The 20,617-nt window shown below is 31.7% G+C and overlaps 2 protein-coding genes across 2 annotated transcripts; both read left to right on the top strand.

Annotated features, from left to right (window-relative positions):
* Positions 1–8,351: 8,351 nt before the first annotated feature.
* Positions 8,352–13,212, top strand: LOC105623626 (selenide, water dikinase). Its single transcript, XM_012205012.1, is given in 6 exon segments — positions 8,352–8,637; positions 9,718–9,822; positions 10,442–10,703; positions 10,920–11,110; positions 11,648–11,892; positions 12,830–13,212. Coding segments are annotated over 6 exon segments (1,242 nt in total). The 3' UTR covers positions 12,983–13,212.
* Positions 13,213–17,669: 4,457 nt separating this feature from the next.
* Positions 17,670–19,697, top strand: LOC105623625. Its single transcript, XM_012205011.1, has 4 exons — positions 17,670–18,055; positions 18,182–18,384; positions 18,514–18,653; positions 18,804–19,697. The coding sequence occupies exons 1-4, from the start codon at positions 17,670–17,672 to the stop codon at positions 19,695–19,697; spliced, it is 1,623 nt and encodes a 540-aa protein (XP_012060401.1).
* The last annotated feature ends 920 nt before the right edge of the window (positions 19,698–20,617 follow it).

Raw genomic sequence — 20,617 nt, 5'->3', positions numbered from 1 at the left:
CCTGGAACCGCTTCATCGACGGAGACAGGAGGGAGAATTCAGCGGGGTTAACGCAGCCACGATGTCATCTCGAGGACAATCGTTGATCGATGACACCACGATGATGATGATGACGTCGGGAAGGAGCACGCTCATCAAATTCCCCGCGATCGATCATACACTAATGCCGCACACCACACCCAGGTCCTGCCCGGTCGGGCGCGCGAGCGAGACTGATGATCGCGAGCCCCGCAACCCGACGAAACCAAACGGGAGAGACGTCAAGACGTGAGTGAGGACGAGAGTACGGCGACGCGCTGCACTTCGGTACGCGTGTACTTGCAATAAGTTCGCACTACGTAGACTCTCCTGCTTATTACTATAGAGCAGGGTAAGTTAATGTTTTTTTTTAACTGAATAAAGTTAAAGTTAATGGCTTCACAAAATTAATAAAATTAAGTTAAAAGTTGAAGGAATAAAAAATTAACTTAACGTAAGTTAAGTCGATACTGAATTAACTTAAGTTAAAAAAAAGTTAATTTTGGAAAAAATTATTTTGTTTATCTCTTTTAAATATTTTAGAAATAATAATAAGATATAATAAGGGCATATATTCGTAATCTGTTCATATTTTAAGATCATCTTAAGTAATTTCTTAAGATGCTAATATAGCCCTCTGATTGGTTTATGCAGTTATGCCTTATGCCATAAGCCTAGTCCGGATCTACAATAAGTGTTTTAAGCCTTAAGTCATAAGAAATTGATCAACTTGTTCAATAAAAAAAAAGATTGTTAAATCAAATTAACATTTCTTGTAAATAAATATATCTTTATATTTAATAAATATTTAGTTGGCAGTATTCACAACTAAATAATTATTAAAATTGACTATATTTTTTTTTAGTGTGGCATAAGGCCAAAATTAGGAAAAATGCGTTTGTTGTAGAAGTAGAAAGTATTAAGAATGTTTTATCTATCAATTTATAATTTACTTTTATTTTATTTCTATATCCAAAGTATAAAGTATAAAAATCAATTTTACATCATAAATAAAGTGTAAAAAAAGCTGGAATAGTGATTTAAGTCTTAAGCTTTTTTTACGGTTACTTTATTTATGTTACTACTTTATAACAAACACATTTTTCCTAATTTTGGACTTATGCCATTTATCAATTAAGAGATTCATATCTTCCGTACATATCCTTTATTTTGTCTTCATCGATCTTTCATTGAATCACTAAGAAAATTGATTTGATGTTTTTCTATAGACTATCTTATTGATAATCTCATTAATTAACAATCTCAAAGATCTTTTAGATTGAGAAGACTTATTTCTAAATTTTTTTAACAGAGGCTTAATCTTTCTCAATCGTAAATTTTAATTCATTCTTCTGTTCATTCAGCTGTTTGAAATGTATCATTCTTGATATGAAAGGTTTCTCTTTGGGTTGAAGATAGCATTATTGAAGACCTCTTCTGCGAAAGGACTTTTTCGTTAAGCGTGCTATGTCAATTAGATGGATTTCGTCCCCTTTGAAATTTATCTTCTTTCATAATATTGAGACTCGATTGAATCTGAAATTCACGAGAAAGAAGAAGAAAAAAAAGAAAAAATAGAAGAAGAAATCTAATTGAAAAAGAAATAAATAATAATAAAACACTGATAGCGAATTCGGTGAACATAGTATGCATATTAAAACCATTGTACGCTGATTTAATCTAAGCATAAAGGTGAAATGTAAATATTTCAAATTATAAAATTTTATTTCATCTAATAATACAATAAAGGATTCCGTTTTGCACTTCCAGTGATTGTAAGCATCATGTTCTTGGTAATATTTGACAGACAATAAAGATGAACTGATATTTACACCCTGTGAGCGTGAAAACGGAACGTACCCACAGTGTATAATAGAAAATCGCGGTTTACTCATTTTCATATTTACATTAAACATTTTTACGTTAATCTGTGTATAGCAATTTTAATGTGCATCCATGCAAGTAAAAATTTTGAAAAATTATAAATATTCTCAGAAAAGTTTTCATTAAAGCTGCTAATAAAAGTTTTACTCTTTACACCATTGATGTTAATTAATTTTTTAATAAATCTAATTAATTAATTCTCCATTGCCATCCTTATTTTTTTCGACATAAACAAAATTTCACTCTCAAATTCCTACGAAAAATAGAAGAGTTGAATCTTGCCTATCTCCCTTTCTAAAATATGTATCTAGAAAACTAGTTGGTAATCAAGGGAAATATATTTCTATTACATTACTAAATAGTTTTCTAACAAAAAAGACCCAGTTACTTTTGAAAAGCAATCCTGAATTTTTCCACATTTTTTGAAAGCTCGAAACAATAAAAAAAAACTTTGGGGTGAACGGAGGGAGTAAAAATATAATTGCAGACAAATTAAGAATATATTTAGGAAGAAAGAGGTAGCTATAAATAATAATAATAATTTTTATTGCTATATATAATGAATGATATGAATATAATACGATAAAAATCGTGATGATATCATTATTTGTTCGAAAAATATTGTATAATTATAATTATTTATAATACAATATTTCTCGACCAATAATGATGTCATCATGATTTTTATTTATTATTTTATTTTAATATATTTTTTGTTTTATTGTCATTCTCTTTATAATAATTATTAAAAAATTTATTAATTATAATCGAGCATTTTACAATGTAAAACCACAATTTTTGATTGGTCAATTTACTTTACAGTTTCTTTTTAAGTTTAAAATTTATATATTAAAAAAATTATAAGCATGTGCAGATACATTCATTTTCTTCTATATCGATCGATAAAATGAATATCGCCGGTAAAAAATTTTTTTATGCATGAATATGCATAAATATGTATAAACATACATAAACAAGCAAAAAATATATATAAATATTCATAAATTGTGTATAATTATATATGAAATATGTCCATATATGTTCATACATCTTTTTTCTTTTAATAAAATTACTTTTTAGTGTAATAGAAATAATTATAATAATGTGAAAACATAAAAAGTAATTAAAGGAATAATTTTCGCATTGTTTTAGAAAAGAACAAGTTTGGAAAAATGTAATGTACTGTGTACATTGTGTGTACATGTAATGTAATTTATATATATTTATACATATTTATACATATTATATATATATATATATATATATATATATATATATATATATTTATACATATGTATGAAAAATTTTGTATTGGATCATCATTATTGATAATCAATAAGCACGCACCATAATAGCAATATTATATTATTGTTTATGTAGTGATCATTTTACATTGTTTATAGGATTAATTATTATAATCAATGCAAATCTGTTCATCATGATTTCCGTCATTTCCATTCTCTCTGCTTTTACATACATTGTAACTATAATGTAACAAACATAATGTATTACAAAATAAAAATGATTATAAAATCTGGTATAATAATGTCACAAAATCAATTTTCTGAAATAATTAACTTCTCGAGAATATAATTTCCTGCGGATAATCATATCCAAGTATCGGAATATCGTCTGTAGCGATATCCTATATTCACACCTCTGTTGATGTGTCTTTGAACAACAATGCAAATATTTAATCCGCAAACAATGATACAGTCTGTTCAAGCGTGACTATCTGACGTAAGTTATCCATAATTAATCAAACAGTAAATTTGAATAAGTCATTCAAAATTGAATTTGTAACCACATTAAAAGATGATTGCAGATGTTTCCTGAAAGTTTCTCTATGCGAAAATATAGAAATATCGTAGTGGAACTCGCAGGGAGCAGATCGTAGCCACAATTTGCGCGGGAAGCGTCGTAAAGGGAAACAAGTACCAACGCGATCAGCCGGACAACATTCCAAGCAATCGTATTTCATGTATTTCGCACGTCCGAAAATATTTCGCCGACTATTTCTTCAACATTCATTCATCGAATTTTTGACATCGAAGTTTTGACAACTTTGTTTTTCGTCCGTTCGTTTTATAACATCGGATTATGCGATTTTTGCAAAATTTTACTTTACGAATAGCCATGTTTCGAATAAATCTTTACATGTACAGCCTTGGCCAAAAATATTGGACACTTATATCTTTTTCGTCTATTTAGAATTCTTTTACCTGCATTGTCACCTATTAATTACCGGCATTATGCACAAGTTTAAAAGATAAAGGAATCGAAACAAAGGAATTTACAGCAAATATCATAAATTAATTTTTTAGTCAAAACTGTAAATAATTATAGTTAATAAGAAGACTAATATTTTTTCAATCAAGGCTGCATAATAGTTGTAACGTATAGTAATTATAATCACAATTATATAAATCTTAACTTTATAATATTATATATATGTATACAGAGTCGATAAATGACCTGAATTGCATTTAGAACATGAAATAATTTATATAATCCTCTTTCTCGTAAAGAAGGTGTAAGTTCTCGATTTTATTTCCCACGGTATATATAAATTAATGTAAAATTTAGACGGAGAAGACGCTGTTTGAGAACCACTTGCGGTACACGGACAAAGTTGATTGGCCAAATCGAATGACAGACACGAGCGTGGAGAAATGACCAATAAGGCATCATTTTGCAACGATGGACTTCGGTGTTCCTCGGTACAACTACTTCGGCCGATATCGCCGTATTCATGACATGCACACATTGGCATAAGTCGCACATATCGGCCGCTTCGGATTGCTGCCGCTGTGCGAAAGTAAGAATGGCTCGTCTGAGTTAGAATCAATGTGGATTAAATATGAATATCCGTCGCATTCGAACGATGCATCGGTGAAACACATGCCGGATGCATTGATTCCCATCAGTAAATGTCATTCGCAGGAATTGACAAACAATAAGATCTGTACTCCGTATAGATAAATGTATCGGGTTGGTCAACAGTCCCATGCGGTTTTCAACGGTAGATGACTTCTCAGACAATACAAAGTATCCAAAAGAAAGACGTCTTTGGCGTCTAAAAGATGTCTTATATGTCTTTAAAAACGTCTTATGTCTCAATGTCTGGATTTAGATTAAATGCTGAAAAGTTAAGCTTTAGTCCAAATTTTAAAAGCACATACAAGCCTTGGTCAAAAATATTAGGAACTTTATTAATTATTATTTAAAGTTTTAGCTCAAAAATTAATTTATTGTAAATTTATAGCATTTGCTAAATCATTCCTTATTAAAAAACCTTTTAAACTTGTCTATAATATCTATAATGTCTATAATCTTGCCGATAATAAAGTGACGGGTAAAAAAATTCCAAATGAATGAAAAAAATTTAAATGTCTAATATTTTTTATTAAGGCTGTATTCATTGATATGACATTTCAACGCATTAAAAAAAAGAACGTAATGATTGGTTGTATTTTGCGTGTTTAGAGTCATTTAAAAACTAGATAAAACAGACATTTTCAGTACGTACATATGTATATAATGTCTTTATTTTAAATAAAGCAAAACATGATACAAATCTGTAAAAATAATAACCTGTGTTCTCTTTAGCTTAACTTCTTGCACCGTTCATCTCTTTTCTCTTTTACTTCCAAGTGAACAAAAAAGAGAAAGAAACTATGCAAGAAATTTAGGCTAAAAAAGATAGATCTATTATAAGATGTATGCTATGGCAAGGTATGCTGTGTCCAGCAAACGAGAATGGATTGAAATGAATTGAAATAGATTCAGATTTTCAAAAATATTAATTCATGAATGTTAAAATAAATGCTTTTCAATCCTGAATTTTTATTCATTTAGAGAAATTGCATGGAGCATATCTCTATGTCTTTCAATCTAAAAATAATATTAGCTTTTTCTGTGCACACAACAAACAATATGAACATTGTCCAATTCAAAATTTTGAATAGGAAATGCAGTTTTCCAATTGCATCCAATTGAATCTAATTGAATCCAATTGAATCCAATTAAATCCAAAAAAAAGTATTTGTTATTTAAAATATGCATTCGAATGGAAAAAAATTTCAATCCATTTTAATCCATTCTCGTTTGCTGGGTAATTAAAGTTATTATCTTCCATAAAAAGAAAGGTTTTGCAGATAAAAAACTGCAAGGAATTATTGGTTAACTCAATACATTCTACTTGCGCGATTGTTTCAGTCAGTAAATAATAACAAAAAAAATAATCTCTTTTTTATAAATCTCAGCCATGCGTTATATTATAATTGCAATAATTCCAAACAGCACAGAATATTTATGATAAATATTTATTAATATTCATTTTTGGAAATGTTATATAAATTTCATACATATTTTATATAAAGCTTTATTCAAAATATTATTAAAATATAGATTAAATATCTTATGTAATAATTATGATAAATATAAATAAATATTTCTAATAAGTATTTTTTATTTGAATTATAAGTCTCATTAAGTATTTTCATAGCATTTACTATGATATTTAAAATATTTCAGAATATTTATAATAAATGTTTATGATCTGTACAATTTAAGATCATAAAAATAAAGAGAAAATATTTAAAATAAATCTTATAAATATTTTGTAAATATGTGATAAATATTGTGTGCTTATCTGAAATGTCAGAAGTAAAAAATAACATAATAATGAATTAATTATTACGTTTAGTTTTATTTTTTCCTTAATAACATATATAATTTTATAATTTCGAAACCTGTAAAATATGCAGAAAACTGAGATATATAGAAGAAAAATAATTCTTGAAACAATAGTATTTTTTTCAGCAATTAAAAAACTACCGTAGCAGTTTCCAAGAAATATACTATCGTTTCAGGAATTATTTTACACTTTTATCGGATGTTTTAATTTACCGCATATTTTACAGTTTTCAGGATTACGAAATTTAAAAAAAATTAAAAAAACTAAAATAAAGCTGTACGTTATTATATTGCATTTTTGTTGTTTATTATCTTCTCATCTCACTATACTACTACTAATGCAATGCTATAAATGCTTTGAAACATTCTTTGATTAGTCAATTCGTAAAATTCTTTCTTCTAATTGATCATTAAATGTTTCAAAGCATTTGTAGTGAGAATTTAGAAACACATTAAGTTCAGATCTACAATAGATATTTTAAGCCTTAAGCCGTAAGAAATTGATCAATTACAATCGAATGCGAGAAGAATAATCGATTGTGATTCGTCCATTTCTTATGACTTAAGGCTTAAGAGTATATCCACATAAACTTGCATAACTACATAAAGAAAATTATTCAATCACATTTTACGTGCGTCTTTATAGGAAAATATTTATTATATATTATATTTATACGATAGAATAATTTTTTAATGCATACGTTTATGCAGCTATGTAACTTTGTATATCATATACCTTAAAAATTGTAGATCCGGGTTAAAAAATTACGCAATAAGACTTAAGCGGCAAGTGAACCAACCACACACAGTCAATCACAGTAGAGACATCAACCAATCACAGTAGAGAACGTAAAGTAGTTCGCTTATTGCTTTAAGTTTTTTTGACTTTTTTGTCAAACATTTACAAATTTTGTCATACATTTATAAATATGGCATCATACAATCAAACATGACCTAAAGATAAGTCAAAGCTTAAAAATATACCGATGAATAAATTATCTATTAATATAACAAAATAAGAGAGAATTAGTATTAAACTCATGTAACTGTATCTCAATGTATGTTAACATACATCATAATCGATAAGTTGAACAATATAATCACTTGCTATAAAGGCAATTAAATTTGAGTTAACTTCACGATTACGGTATAAATATTTCGGCCAGGAGGCGAACTCGGCCGGAGTCAAGTGTGTAGTCCGGCGAGATCGACAACCGTGAAGCGCGCAAGGTGACGAGCATCGGTAGCATACTTCACTCGGTATGCTACGTCCCTGCGGGACGGCGAGGCGAGCGCATGCGCGAGTTCGAAATTGGCCAATCAGCGGGCGCGGCCGATACCGTGGCGGTGGCACTGTGGGGGCTCACTCGCGCCCTCGGTATCGCCGTGCTGGCGTTACCGCGTCCATTTTGTCTGCAGGTACGGTCCCGGGTAGTCGACGCCGGTGTGGAATAGTACAATTCCCATTTGCTGTGAGTTCGCGCGCGGACCGCGGGAGATCCAGTGGCTGTCCTTCGGCGGCGTTTGCGTTTCATCGACATCAACCGTGCCGGGGCGTAAGACTAGGCGGTGAGAACACACACCGGTGTGCGACGAGTTGCGCGCGCGCGCGAGGAAAAAGTACGAGGATTACGAAGAATCGTGGGTCTTTTCCTCATTTATTCGCGACGATTTCGACGCGGATCGCAAAGGCGTAAAAACCGACTTGTCCTCTCCTGATCTCCGCCTTGTAAACGACTTCGTTCGGCAAGATGGCGGAGCTGCAGGGCACCCCGGTGGCACAGGACGCCCTGACCGTGGCGCAGCTTGAACTTGAGGGGAATCCGAATGCCTTAGCGCTGCGCAGGCCATTTGACCCGGTGGCGCATGATCTCGATTCGTCCTTCCGCTTGACGCGATTCGCCGACCTAAAAGGATGAGGGTGTAAAGTCCCTCAGGAGGTTCTTGGTAAGCTCCTTGAGGGACTTCAGGCCGACGACGCGTCCGCACAGGACCACGAGCATGCCCACTTTATGCACATGGCGATTCCCCGCATCGGTAAGTGTGCGAATGAATGGATGAATGAATTGGCCACAAGCTGAGCCCCCTGTTGCGACGCGCTTGCAAGCCGACATCTTTCGTTACTTTTTATTATGTATATCTTCTCTCTTTCTCTCCTTCCCTCCTTAGCCGTTTTTCTCAGTTCGAATTTTTGTGGAGAAGATTTCGTTCCGATATTCAATGTTAATGCTGAAATTCTGCTTATGTCATGCCTTATAGATTTTCAGGACTGACAATGAATATCGGAATACAGCCAAAAGATCAGCATATATTTAGGAAGAATTTTTCTTTCTTGGACTTTCGGGAGCAATATGGTCGAATTTTATTACGTGTTTCTCCGAAAATTGTAATACGAAATGAAAAATCAATTTGAGTTCTTGGAGATTTTTTTCTGAATTTATTGTTTGTGTGGGGCCTGAAAGTGTCGCAGGCAGCCCTGTCGTAACATCAAACATGGCGACCATGTCGTCTCCCGCCCAATTTCTCTCGTGGCTGCTCGTGGCACCGGATGTGCAGATGTACGCAGATGTTCTCAACTACAACGTGTTTATTGTTTTGTCGAGCGAATTTGCAATGACACATATTATTTCGAATTTTATTAAAGCATTTAAAGAAGTAAAGTACATTTAAAATACATTAAAAATATTATGCATTTAATTACGATTTTTATGACTAATTTCTACAAACATTTTTTAAACACTTTTAAAAAATAAATTTTTTTAATTTATATTATTTTTTCTTTTAATTTTTCAATCATTTATTCTTTGAAATTTTAATACCTTTTTATGTATAGCATTTAAATCCTATAAAATAATAAATCCATAAAATATTTAATAAAAGACATAATGTTCATAATTATATTTTAGAAAAATGTTTAATCTTTTGCCGTATTATCTTTTGAATTCTTGTTTTTATGTGTAATATTTAAATCCTAAAATGTCTAATAAAAACATGACACACAACTGTATCTTTGTAAAACGAGGATAAGATTAAAAATATTTAAATTACATTAAACGATTGGTGAAACAATTATGTTATTTTGCAATAGTACAATAAAACATATTTTATATTTTTCAGGTATTGGCATGGATGCCTCCGTGACGCCAGTGCGACATGGTGGGCTTAGCCTAGTGCAGACTACGGACTTCTTTTACCCACTAGTCGACGATCCTTATATGATGGGTAAGGATTACAGCACACCAAATGCATAAGCATAGTCAACATAAAACTCTTGACCATTGAACATGTTATGTAAATCAATATGACAACTTTATGCTGGATGGAAGAAAGAAGATGTTGAGATGATAACAACACATGAAATGTTGTGAGATCAAGTCTTATTAAACATACAAATTCAGATGTTTCTGGTGAAAATGTTTTTATATAATTTTTTTATAATTTTTATAATTTTTATAATTTTTTATGTAAATTTCAACATTTTTAAAATTTTATTATTTTTCAGATATTGTATATAAATTAGAACTTTTCAGGAGTGCTGAGAAAGTCTTTATACATATGAATTCTGAAATATTTTAACATTTTTAAGATTTTCTTATAATTTCTTTTTTATGAGATCTTGTAAAATCTATAAAAGTAGGTTTAAAGTATTTTTTTTTATAAATTATAACATTAAAAATTTTAAAATATTTCAGAATTTACATATATAAAAAATTCTACGAAAAGATACGAGCTTTCTCAGTATTTCTGAAAAGTATCTTAATTCGTATAAAAATGCAGAAAAAATTTAATATAAATGTAATATGTCGATTCCGTCTTCATTGCTATTGGAGGTGTCTTCCAGGTAAAATCGCGTGCACCAATGTTCTCAGCGATCTGTATGCGATGGGTGTCACGGACTGCGACAACATGTTGATGCTGCTGGGTGTCAGCACAAAGATGACGGAGAAAGAGCGCGACGTCGTCGTACCGCTGATAATGAGAGGATTTAAGGATTCTGCTCTAGATGCAGGTACCACAGTAACGGGTGGCCAAACAGTCGTAAATCCATGGTGCACCATCGGTGGAGTTGCTACTACCGTTTGTCAACCAAATGAGTATATCGTGTACGTAATAATTTAATTGTGACCAGTATCAAGTATTATGGGATGTAGCATTAATCTTTTTGGGAATTTATATTCCATTCTTTCAAGGCCGTCTTAAGTAATGTCTTAAAATGCTAATACATGTATGATTTCGTGATTAGTTTATGATAACTATGACTATTTAAGACGGTCTTGAATAAGTACAAAAGCTAACTATACTAGCCAATGATTGTTCAGGCCAGATAACGCTGTAGTTGGGGATGTATTGGTCCTAACAAAACCCCTTGGCACACAAGTTGCTGTCAACGCGCATCAATGGCTTGATCAGCCCGACCGTTGGAACAGAATCAAACTTGTGGTGAGCGAGGAAGATGTGCGGAAAGGCTATCAACGTGCAATGGATAGTATGGCCAGGTTGAATAGAACAGGTACGCATGCCACGTGATTAATGCTAGTATAAATCATGCAGGCTATTTCAAACTTAATTTTAATAAATTCTTCGACTAATTTGGAATTAAGATTTTCCTCACTAGTGAGATAGTGTCGAGAAAAATCGGCATTTATTTCAACTTCAATTTTACAACTTAACACTTTAGTACTAAAGTTTCATTAGAATATGTGAAACTAATTAAATAATTTATTAATTGTTTCCGAAATGAATTACAATTTATTTCGTACTTTATTCACGTATTTCCAACTCTTCAATCTTTTCTAAACCGAAGCATGCACGGAATGAGAATCAGATTTTTACACAGACTTATGTACCGTCTAATTTAATTTTTTAATTATTTTCATAATATGAAATTAATTGAGAATATGTTATCTAATGAATGAAATGTTATCTAATGAAAATATTTATGTTAAAAAAGAATCAAAATTTTTAATTTGTTAAAAAATGTTTCATCAAACTTAATAAAATTCTTTGTTAAATTAATTAAAATTAAAATGACCGTTTGATTTTCCAGCTGCTAGATTGATGCATAAGTATAATGCACATGGAGCCACAGATGTCACCGGTTTCGGTCTTCTAGGACATGCTCAAAATCTGGCAAAACATCAAAAGAATGAAGTTTCCTTTGTTATTCATAATCTGCCTGTTATTTCAAAAATGGCTGCAGTAGCAAAGGCGTGTGGAAATATGTTTCAGCTATTGCAGGGTCACTCTGCTGAAACTAGTGGCGGTCTGCTCATTTGCCTTCCTCGAGAACAGGTTATTAACTTATAAGCGTAGCGTCATTAGATACATTAGGCTCAGTTTCACAATTCATGGTTAACGCTTAGGGCTGCTGCACAAAATTTCTGTAACAGTAAGACGTGAACTTAGTCGAGATATCCAATCAAGATATTGCTTTAGATCTATGTATTTTAACGGAAATAGAAATAGCAGTAAACTTATCCTTACTTATAACTTATTATAAGGCGAGTTTCAATCGATTGAAATTCATCTAATTGTGTTATAAGTTGACTGTTATTTCCATTTCTGTTAGATTATATAGATCTAAAGCAATATCCTGATTGGCTCATTGGCTTAAGTTTATGTCTTACGATCACTGCGGAATTTTGTGTGCGGCATTCCTTAATCGAGATTCAATTTATTTCTCATCTCTTTTTAATTCTAGCATTAGGAAGAGATGAAGAATAAGTTAAATTTTGGTTAAGAGTTAATCATAAGTTGAAGTCTTAGGCATTCGAAAAAAATATAAGTTCTATATACACGCTTCACTTATATCCCTGATGAAAAAAATTTCGCTGAAATTATGCCACGTCTTGGAACATTTTAGCGAAATTGTTGAAATTTTTCTGAAAAGTGTTCCAAAACGTGGAATAATTTTAGCGAAATTTTTCCATCAAAGATGTTTATCACTTTTCCTGTCAATACAGTAGAATATCTTGTATTAGTGAGATGTTCTAAAGGATGGCAGGTAGAAAAATAGAAGAGTTTTAAATACTATTTATTGCTCATATATATTTAGTCGTTCAGCTCTTCTACAGCTATACATTTATATTTATTATATATTAATTTGGACAGATAATTGAATCTTACAAGTCTTGTCTACGAATCTAATCAGTAGATAGCAGTTAAGTGTAATTTTCGGATATAAAGATATTTTTAAACGATTTTTTAAACTGTGAATTGTGTTTTGCAGGCTGCGGCGTATTGTAAAGACATCGAAAAACAAGAAGGATATCAAGCATGGATTATCGGCATCGTGGAAAAAGGCCTTCGTACAGCCAGAATAATCGACAAGCCACGAGTAATTGAAGTTCCGGCTAAGGAAAAGGATGGCGAGCTTTGGTAAAGAAAAAAGATCCAAGGATGTCCCACATTTCTCCTCAATTATATATACATATATATACGTTCATATATTTGGAAAATAGCACGCATACACTCTTAACAGCACTTACGTGCACTACAGTCACTACAGACAAAAAAAGTTGTTCAATACTTATCTTTGTATTCTCCCACACAAAAAATTATGTTTTAAATGGTACTAAAATCTTAATTAAATTATAAAATTATAAAGCCAAACTATTATGTGGATTGTTAAAGCCACTACAATAAGATGGCTCTTGTGATTTACGAATAATCGATTTATAGTTCTTGGCAAATAGCGAATCCCACATCGTGTTTTATTCTAAGTGATTGTATCTTGTAGAGAGAGAGAGTTCATTTTTTTTCTTGTTTTTTTTTCATTTTAATGGCTTGTAAAACTAAACTGCAGATTTTAAAGAGGTTCAAAGTCGATGCATCAATTTTTCTTGTACAAGCAAGATTAAGGATAAATTTAATATCTTTAAAATTAAGGTAGCACTAAGTTCTCAGATTAAGAAACTTCGAAACCGCAACCCGGATAAATATTCAAATATGAACATATTATATATATATAAATATATATCGGGTTGCGAATTTGGGTGTTAACGGTATTTGAAAGAGATATTAATCGCTGATAAATGCAGAGAATCTATGCGATATATTTTACCAGACGCAAAATACAAAATGGCTGGATAACGTACGTTATTTTATGTAACAGGTGACAAAATAAAACTATAACAAGAACACATATATAAACAAGGATGACAATGATTTTTGCGAAGAAATCAGATATCTTAATAAGTAGTATATACGCAATAAAAGAGAGATGTAATCTAAAAGTCTTAAGTAGAGCACCATACATATACACATAAAGTCCAAAGGACGAAGGCCTTCAAATTGTCTCCTATGCGTACGCTTTGAATAATTCAAAGAAGTTAAAAGCACAGGCCCTAACGTTGTATTACTTTTTCATATGAATAAAGTGCTACTTTGTCAATAAAATTATCTTGTTTTTTTTTCAATAAAATTTCAATTTATATAAATTGTCTCGTTTTTTTTCTGTTTTTCGTAATTCAAAAAAATTTTCTTTTTTTAAGTTATTTTGTTATAAAGTTATACTAATTGTATTCAGAAAACAGCGACTGTGTGAGTGTTCAATAATTGTTGCTTATGATTGATACTTTTAGATACATATAATAAATCTAGAATACATCAATAACAGCAAACGTTCATTAAATCGTTATTTTCGAAACGTAGTCACAAACTAAAAACACTAACAAAAATCTATTTTTTATTTAATGATAGATTAATACAAATATTGTTCTATCTTTGGTAAGCCTTCATGCTAGAAATCAGATCCGAGATCTCGAACAAAGAAAGAATTCACCAATCGCACGGGTCATGTGATCGAATTATTCAAATACCATTTGTTAATTCTTTTTTTGTCCAAAGTTTCAAATCGTTTCTAATATCGTAAACATAAATTTGTACTCATGGAAGGCCGAGAAAGAAACGAATATTTATGTCGATTTATGTCATTAAATGAAAAACGTCCATATTAATTGTTGAGAATATTAGCTTAGTTGGTCAAACAGTGATACTTTTTACGCTAGTAGTGCGTTTGATTCCTACATGATCCAAGCTATTTCCTTTTGGTGAAATATTCACGTAGGAGTTCTCTTATTTTTGTAAATAATGTTTATTATTTACTTAAACTTATATTGAAAACGCTGTCGAAAAGACATATAATCATCGAGAATCATTAGCTCAATTGATCAGAGCATCGCACAACATTTAATTAAAGTGAAGGTCGCGGGTTTGACCTCAAACCAAACTTTTTTTTTTGCGAAATATGTACGTATAGAATATCATTTTTAAAAAAGTGATAGTATTTTTGTTTTACATAAAGTGAATCGTAATAAGATATACTGATATAAGAAGGGAAATAAATTGTTTTATTTTGAGTAAAGAGAAAGAAAAATAACTTATAAGCATGATATTCGTAGTTGATTCTTATTTGTTTTAAATTGTTAATGCGGCTCTCTTGATTGGTATAGTCGATTCTCATACCTAAGATTATTTTAAGTGTAATCTTATGATATCAGACAGCGCGCATTAGTATTTTAAGATATTACTGAAAACGATCTTAATGAGAAGCAATTGTGAATATTGGCCTCTGATTAGTGTGCCGGATAAAGACGATAAGTCTTGAAAAATCGCTTGGCCGAGATGTCAGCTTTGGTTCGAATATTGATCATCCGAAGTTTAATGTTTTCAAGATTACTCAATAATTATAATTAAAAAAAAATTATTTTTATTTCATAAATAAATTTTTTTATTTAAGCAAATTTTTAAAATTATTATTATAACATATTTCAACTTTTTTTATTCAGAACATTTTTTTCTATCTCTTACAGTTCGATGGTATTCGCTTCAAAATGAAAAAAAATTGATTTTTTTCAAAGTTAAATTCCCTAAATGCACTGATTGAGTATTTGAGTAAACAGTGGCTACGTTTAGCAGAAAAAGCAGCTTTGCAACTGTTTTAAAATTCTTCAATATAATTGATTTATTTTCACTTAAATCCATAAGGAACCAATGATAAAAATCATCCGTTTCGAAGAATTTTACAACAATTGTAAAGCTTCTTTCTTGCAGCCAATATATGCGCCTTAATTTCAAAGCTCATCAAAAATCGGAAGGAAACTTCCATAAGTTTAAAATTCTTCAATATAATTAATTTATTTCCACTTAAATTCATAAGGAATCAATGGCAAAAATCACCCGTTTCGAAGAATTTTACAACAGTTGTAAAACTTCTTTCTTACAGCCAATATATGCGCCTTATTTTTGTTTAGAATACATATTCAAAGCGTAATGGAATTAAACATCGTACGTGTGCGATACAACAATTTGTCTAATTATATCATGATTTCAAAGCTCATCAAAAATCGGAAGGGAACTTCCATAAGTTTCCTTATTTAAGTATTCTGTTAATAATTTAATTATTTCATAATCTGCAAGAATTAATCAACCACAGTCGAATAAGAGGAGAATAATTGACTGAATAAATGATTGGTCAATTCTTACAGATTACGGCATAACAGATTATGGCCAATATAAATCAATATAAATGATCCTTTAAATTCATCATGAAAATTTTTCTCATAATTTTTATACGAATTGGAACATTTTAAAAAAATATTCGAAAAATTTTTATCTTCTCTCAGAATTTTTCATTACAAATTGTTCATTACAAATTCTGAATTAGTCTGAAATTTTTCATCCCACAATTTAAAAAGAATATTTTAAAATTTTTTAGATTTTAATATTTCATCAGAAATTATACTCATAAAAAAATCTTAGAATCTTACGATATTTCATAATTAACATATATGAAAAATTCTGAGAAGTGTTCTAATTCGTATAAAAAATGTGAGAAAGTTATAAAATACAGAAATTCTGAAAAATTATATGAAAAGTTCTGAGAAAAAATGACAGTAAAATTTATTTCTCCTCGATACGTGCGACGTCACAACGAGGCATGTAAAATGCAAATTGCCTCTCGAATATTATGGCGTTCTCGCAGAACGTTTTCAATACGTGCGCAAACGCAGTCGCGCGTCCGTACAAAAGGAAAAAAAAAGAGGTGGCCATAACCTGTTCATATTGGCGACATGATATCGATATCCGGAAATCAGGAACGCTTTATCATCATCTTGCAAAATGGGAGCTTATCGAGTTATCTTTCCCATTCGTACAGCGCTGACTAATTGATCGTTCTGATACGCATGGTGTATGTAACACCGCTCATCTTTTTCTCCCGTAATTGTCTATAATCTCGTGACAGCCACGCGATTGTATATTTTTCTCGCCGAAAGTGGAGTTTCCGTTCGTTCTCCTTCGAGGGAACGATGGTATCGATGATACAAATGCGCTTGAAAAATTGAGGAGCATGATCTGGACTACCTGTTGAAGGTTGAAGTCTGAAGTAATGCAATCTTATCATTGACATGATTTGCTCGGCCGAGAGAGACTTAGCAACATCAAGATTTTAATCCGTGTCTATTTTAGGTAAACTTGAATAAATTATAATTTTTTTGAATATATCCTCTTTTCTTTGTCACTGCATTATTCTTTAATATTAAATAAATTACGATGTTAAAAATTAATAGTAAAAATTAATTAATCTTTTTCATTTAATCTGTCTTTTTTTCATATCGTTCATTTGTTGCGCAATGACAATAAATAAAGTTTTCCAGAAAGTGCTATTTGAATGTTTTAACTCATTAAAATTTTATAATGTTAATTTTATAATATAATTTTTATGCAGTGTGTGACTTGATTATAGAGGATTTAAAATATTTTTTTTTCTGTTTTTATTTTTTTCTGCAAGCATCTAAACAATAATTCATTACTACAATAAAGACATAATTCTGGAATTATGTCTTCATTGTAATAATGAACAATATTGTCTATAAATCTTTCATTATTTAAAAATTGTTTCATCAAGTTAGATTACATAATAACAAAATCCTTATGATTGCCTTCGATTTTCTTTTACTGATTGTATTCTTTCTTTTGCAGACAACGGAAAAACTCGATCAATATTTATTAAAGGAACATATGTGATATGTATAGAAATATGACGCAGACTTGCTAGCTCTAAGAAAATGGCAAAAGAGATATATTCTGTAAATACTGTGGCAAATACACTTTGCCGTAGAAAATCTACACATTATATGAAAATCCCACTGAAGTCGACTGAGCAGATATATTTAATATTCCTCATACCGACTTTAATCAATTGCTTTGTATACATTATTCATTTTGCTGCGGACTTGGTGGTAGCTATTCAACACTTTAAGGAGGAAAACCCATTATGGGGGATATGCACTATTGCAATTATCTATTTACCGGCACTCATGTACTTTATATTGACGGTTTCGAGGCCCGATTGGTGGATGACGGAAGATGATAAAATATCGAAAGGAATTGTCGGCTGGTTCGCCCTCCAAATGTGTCAGTTCATAGGATTCGTGTTCTTCGTATTATATAGGTATTGTTTATTTTCCGTTATTTACTTCAATTAAAAATTACTATAATTTATTTATATATTTTATTTACTTCACATGGAGTTTAATTAGTAATAAACGGTGCGTACAAAATTCGTACATTTTTACAGATTTGCTGGACTCATTGTACTGTCCGTGGATGCTATAAATTTATCCGGAGACGAGAGACTCAAGACGTTAAATATCGCTGCAGTACCTGCGGCCATCGAATTATACTTCTTTCTGCAGGCATGGTTTCAAGCCGCTCCACAGGCAGTCTTTCAGGCGCACCTTCTTTTTAGAGAGAGCTCTGTGCCCCGCAGTTATCAATCAAGTATAGTAGAAAATTATTTTTTAAATATTTTTTCTTTATATTCAAGAAGTAATATATTTTTATAATGTATGTGATATGCTGTAATATAACTTATTACTTTAGACAATAATGATACATAATGTTTTACAGTGACGGTACAGGTGCTCTGCATCATTATGTCCATTATAATAGTGGCCATGAAGACAGCTTCTTTTCAAAGATTTGAGAGCCAGCGTGTAAATGGCAGGAAACTACCATGGGCAATGTGGTTGAAGAAATATTGCATTCAGGTATCTGATTCAACTTAACAATTATTATAAAAATATTTCACACACAAGCAATTTCAAAATCATATGATTGTACGAATTATACGTTTATTTGATATTACTTAGAAAAAATATGTTTTTGAATATATATCAAGTATAATTAATGTCAATCAGGAAATTAATAATATCGAGGAAAAGGTGCCACTACAAACGTTACCTTTACCTGCAAAGAAGCAAGAAGACACGGTGAATGCTCCAGCCAAGTCAACGGCGCCGGAAGAAAATACGGTGACCGAGAACGAGCACCAGCACCAGACTCAATCACAGGCGGCTTTACTGGACCGTCAGATCTCCATGACTCCACCGTTACCACCGAAAAACGCACACGTGACACCGCCACCAACACCGCTTCGCGGCATAACGACGGTCGCACCGCTCCCAGTGCCGGATATACCGGCGCCACCACGTCCAGATTCTGTTTACACCGAGGAAGAGACGGCAAAGGCAGCGGCGACTATCGAGTCGGATCAAAGACTGACAGACAGCAGCGAGCGGAGCTTGAAAGTTCCTAAACGAAAGTATTCCAAGAAGGGTCTCGAGGAGGACGATCCGATGGGAAAATTCCTGTCCTTCCTTTGGTGGTTCTTCTTCATTCTGGCGCGCGTTTTCGCCATCGCTGTGGCCTATGAGTTCTATCCGTTGATCGTGGTGATAATGATATGCGTGCACTACATTATCATGTTGGCCTATCTATTCTATTACTCTAAGTATTACGACATCATCACGCTTGTCGTCAACCTCTGGCTCGGCCTGGTTTATATATTCAGCCTGATCGAGTACCGAATCAAATTCAAATATGCCGACTGGTGTATGCTGCCGTACTATGTGTTCGTGATCGTGCAGAACGTGGCGTTCACATTCGCGTGGTATATGAACGCCGACTGGAACGGATTCTGGTACACTTACATATTCTGGGCAATTCTTGGCAGTATGGTGCTCTGCGTCCTCTCGTCCGCGGTATATCACGTAATGTTCAAGCCAAAGAAACGTAGAGTTTACAGCAGCTGACGATCGTTGGAGGCATTGTCCTTCAGATAAGTCTTCTGATTGTGAGAATCGTACTTCCGCTTTTAGTTCCGTAACAAGGAATGTAAATAAACTGTAGATACATATTCAACAGATTAATTGAAAGTTTCAGAAAAGACAAAAATCTAGGCATTGGCGGCTTTCTATATTTTATTTACACCTTATAGATGTTTTTTCGATTTTCGATAAAGCTTTAGACCTCTCGGTGTTCAGACATTTCGAAAATGTTTTATACAAAAGTATATTAAATTATATATCATTTATTAAACCTATATATAGCTATTGCTATATATTACAATTGACTGTCTTAGCTAATCATAGAATATAAGATGATTGGTATAGAAAAAGATTTTTAGACGTAATCATCATTAGATTGGTGCAAAAACTTCCTGTACTTGCCAAATAGACTTACTGTTAGACACGCTATTGCGTACAGAGTTCGAATTGATTTATTAACTTTCTATTAAGAGGCGAGAGGATTTATTTTTTTAATATTACAATCTTTTGAATAAAATTTATTATAATTTATTATAATTTTATTTTTTGTCTGAAAATATGACACTGTTTTAACGCCACTATACCCACAGAACAAAATATATAATAGATATCCAGTGGATATCCATGTATTTATATGTTCATATCAGTGAATAATTAATAGATATTTAAGATATATAAAATATTATTTATATCTGTCGATAACTAGCGTGTGGATATCTACTGGATGTGATTGACATGTTATCCACATATCCATAAATAATCTGAACCACACACACACACACACACACACACACACACACACACACACACACACACTACATACACACACACACACACACACACACACACACACGTACGAACTAAAGTAATTTAATTAATAAATAACTACTACCAAGGCTATATAG

Source organism: Atta cephalotes (genome assembly GCF_000143395.1).
Source record: "Atta cephalotes unplaced genomic scaffold scaffold00061, whole genome shotgun sequence".
NCBI lineage: Eukaryota > Metazoa > Arthropoda > Insecta > Hymenoptera > Formicidae > Atta > Atta cephalotes.
The sequence above is the reverse complement of the archived record's forward strand: the minus strand, read 5'-3'. Positions and strand labels throughout refer to the sequence as shown.

Bases quoted from the DNA above. Each gene is read 5' to 3' on its own strand.
- LOC105623625 (XM_012205011.1), top strand. From the start codon at position 17,670: ATGGCAAAAGAGATATATTCTGTAAATACTGTGGCAAATACACTTTGC. The intron at 18,056-18,181 runs GTATTGTTTATT...ACATTTTTACAG, and splicing joins GTGTTCTTCGTATTATATAG to ATTTGCTGGACTCATTGTAC. The intron at 18,654-18,803 runs GTATCTGATTCA...AATGTCAATCAG, and splicing joins TGAAGAAATATTGCATTCAG to GAAATTAATAATATCGAGGA.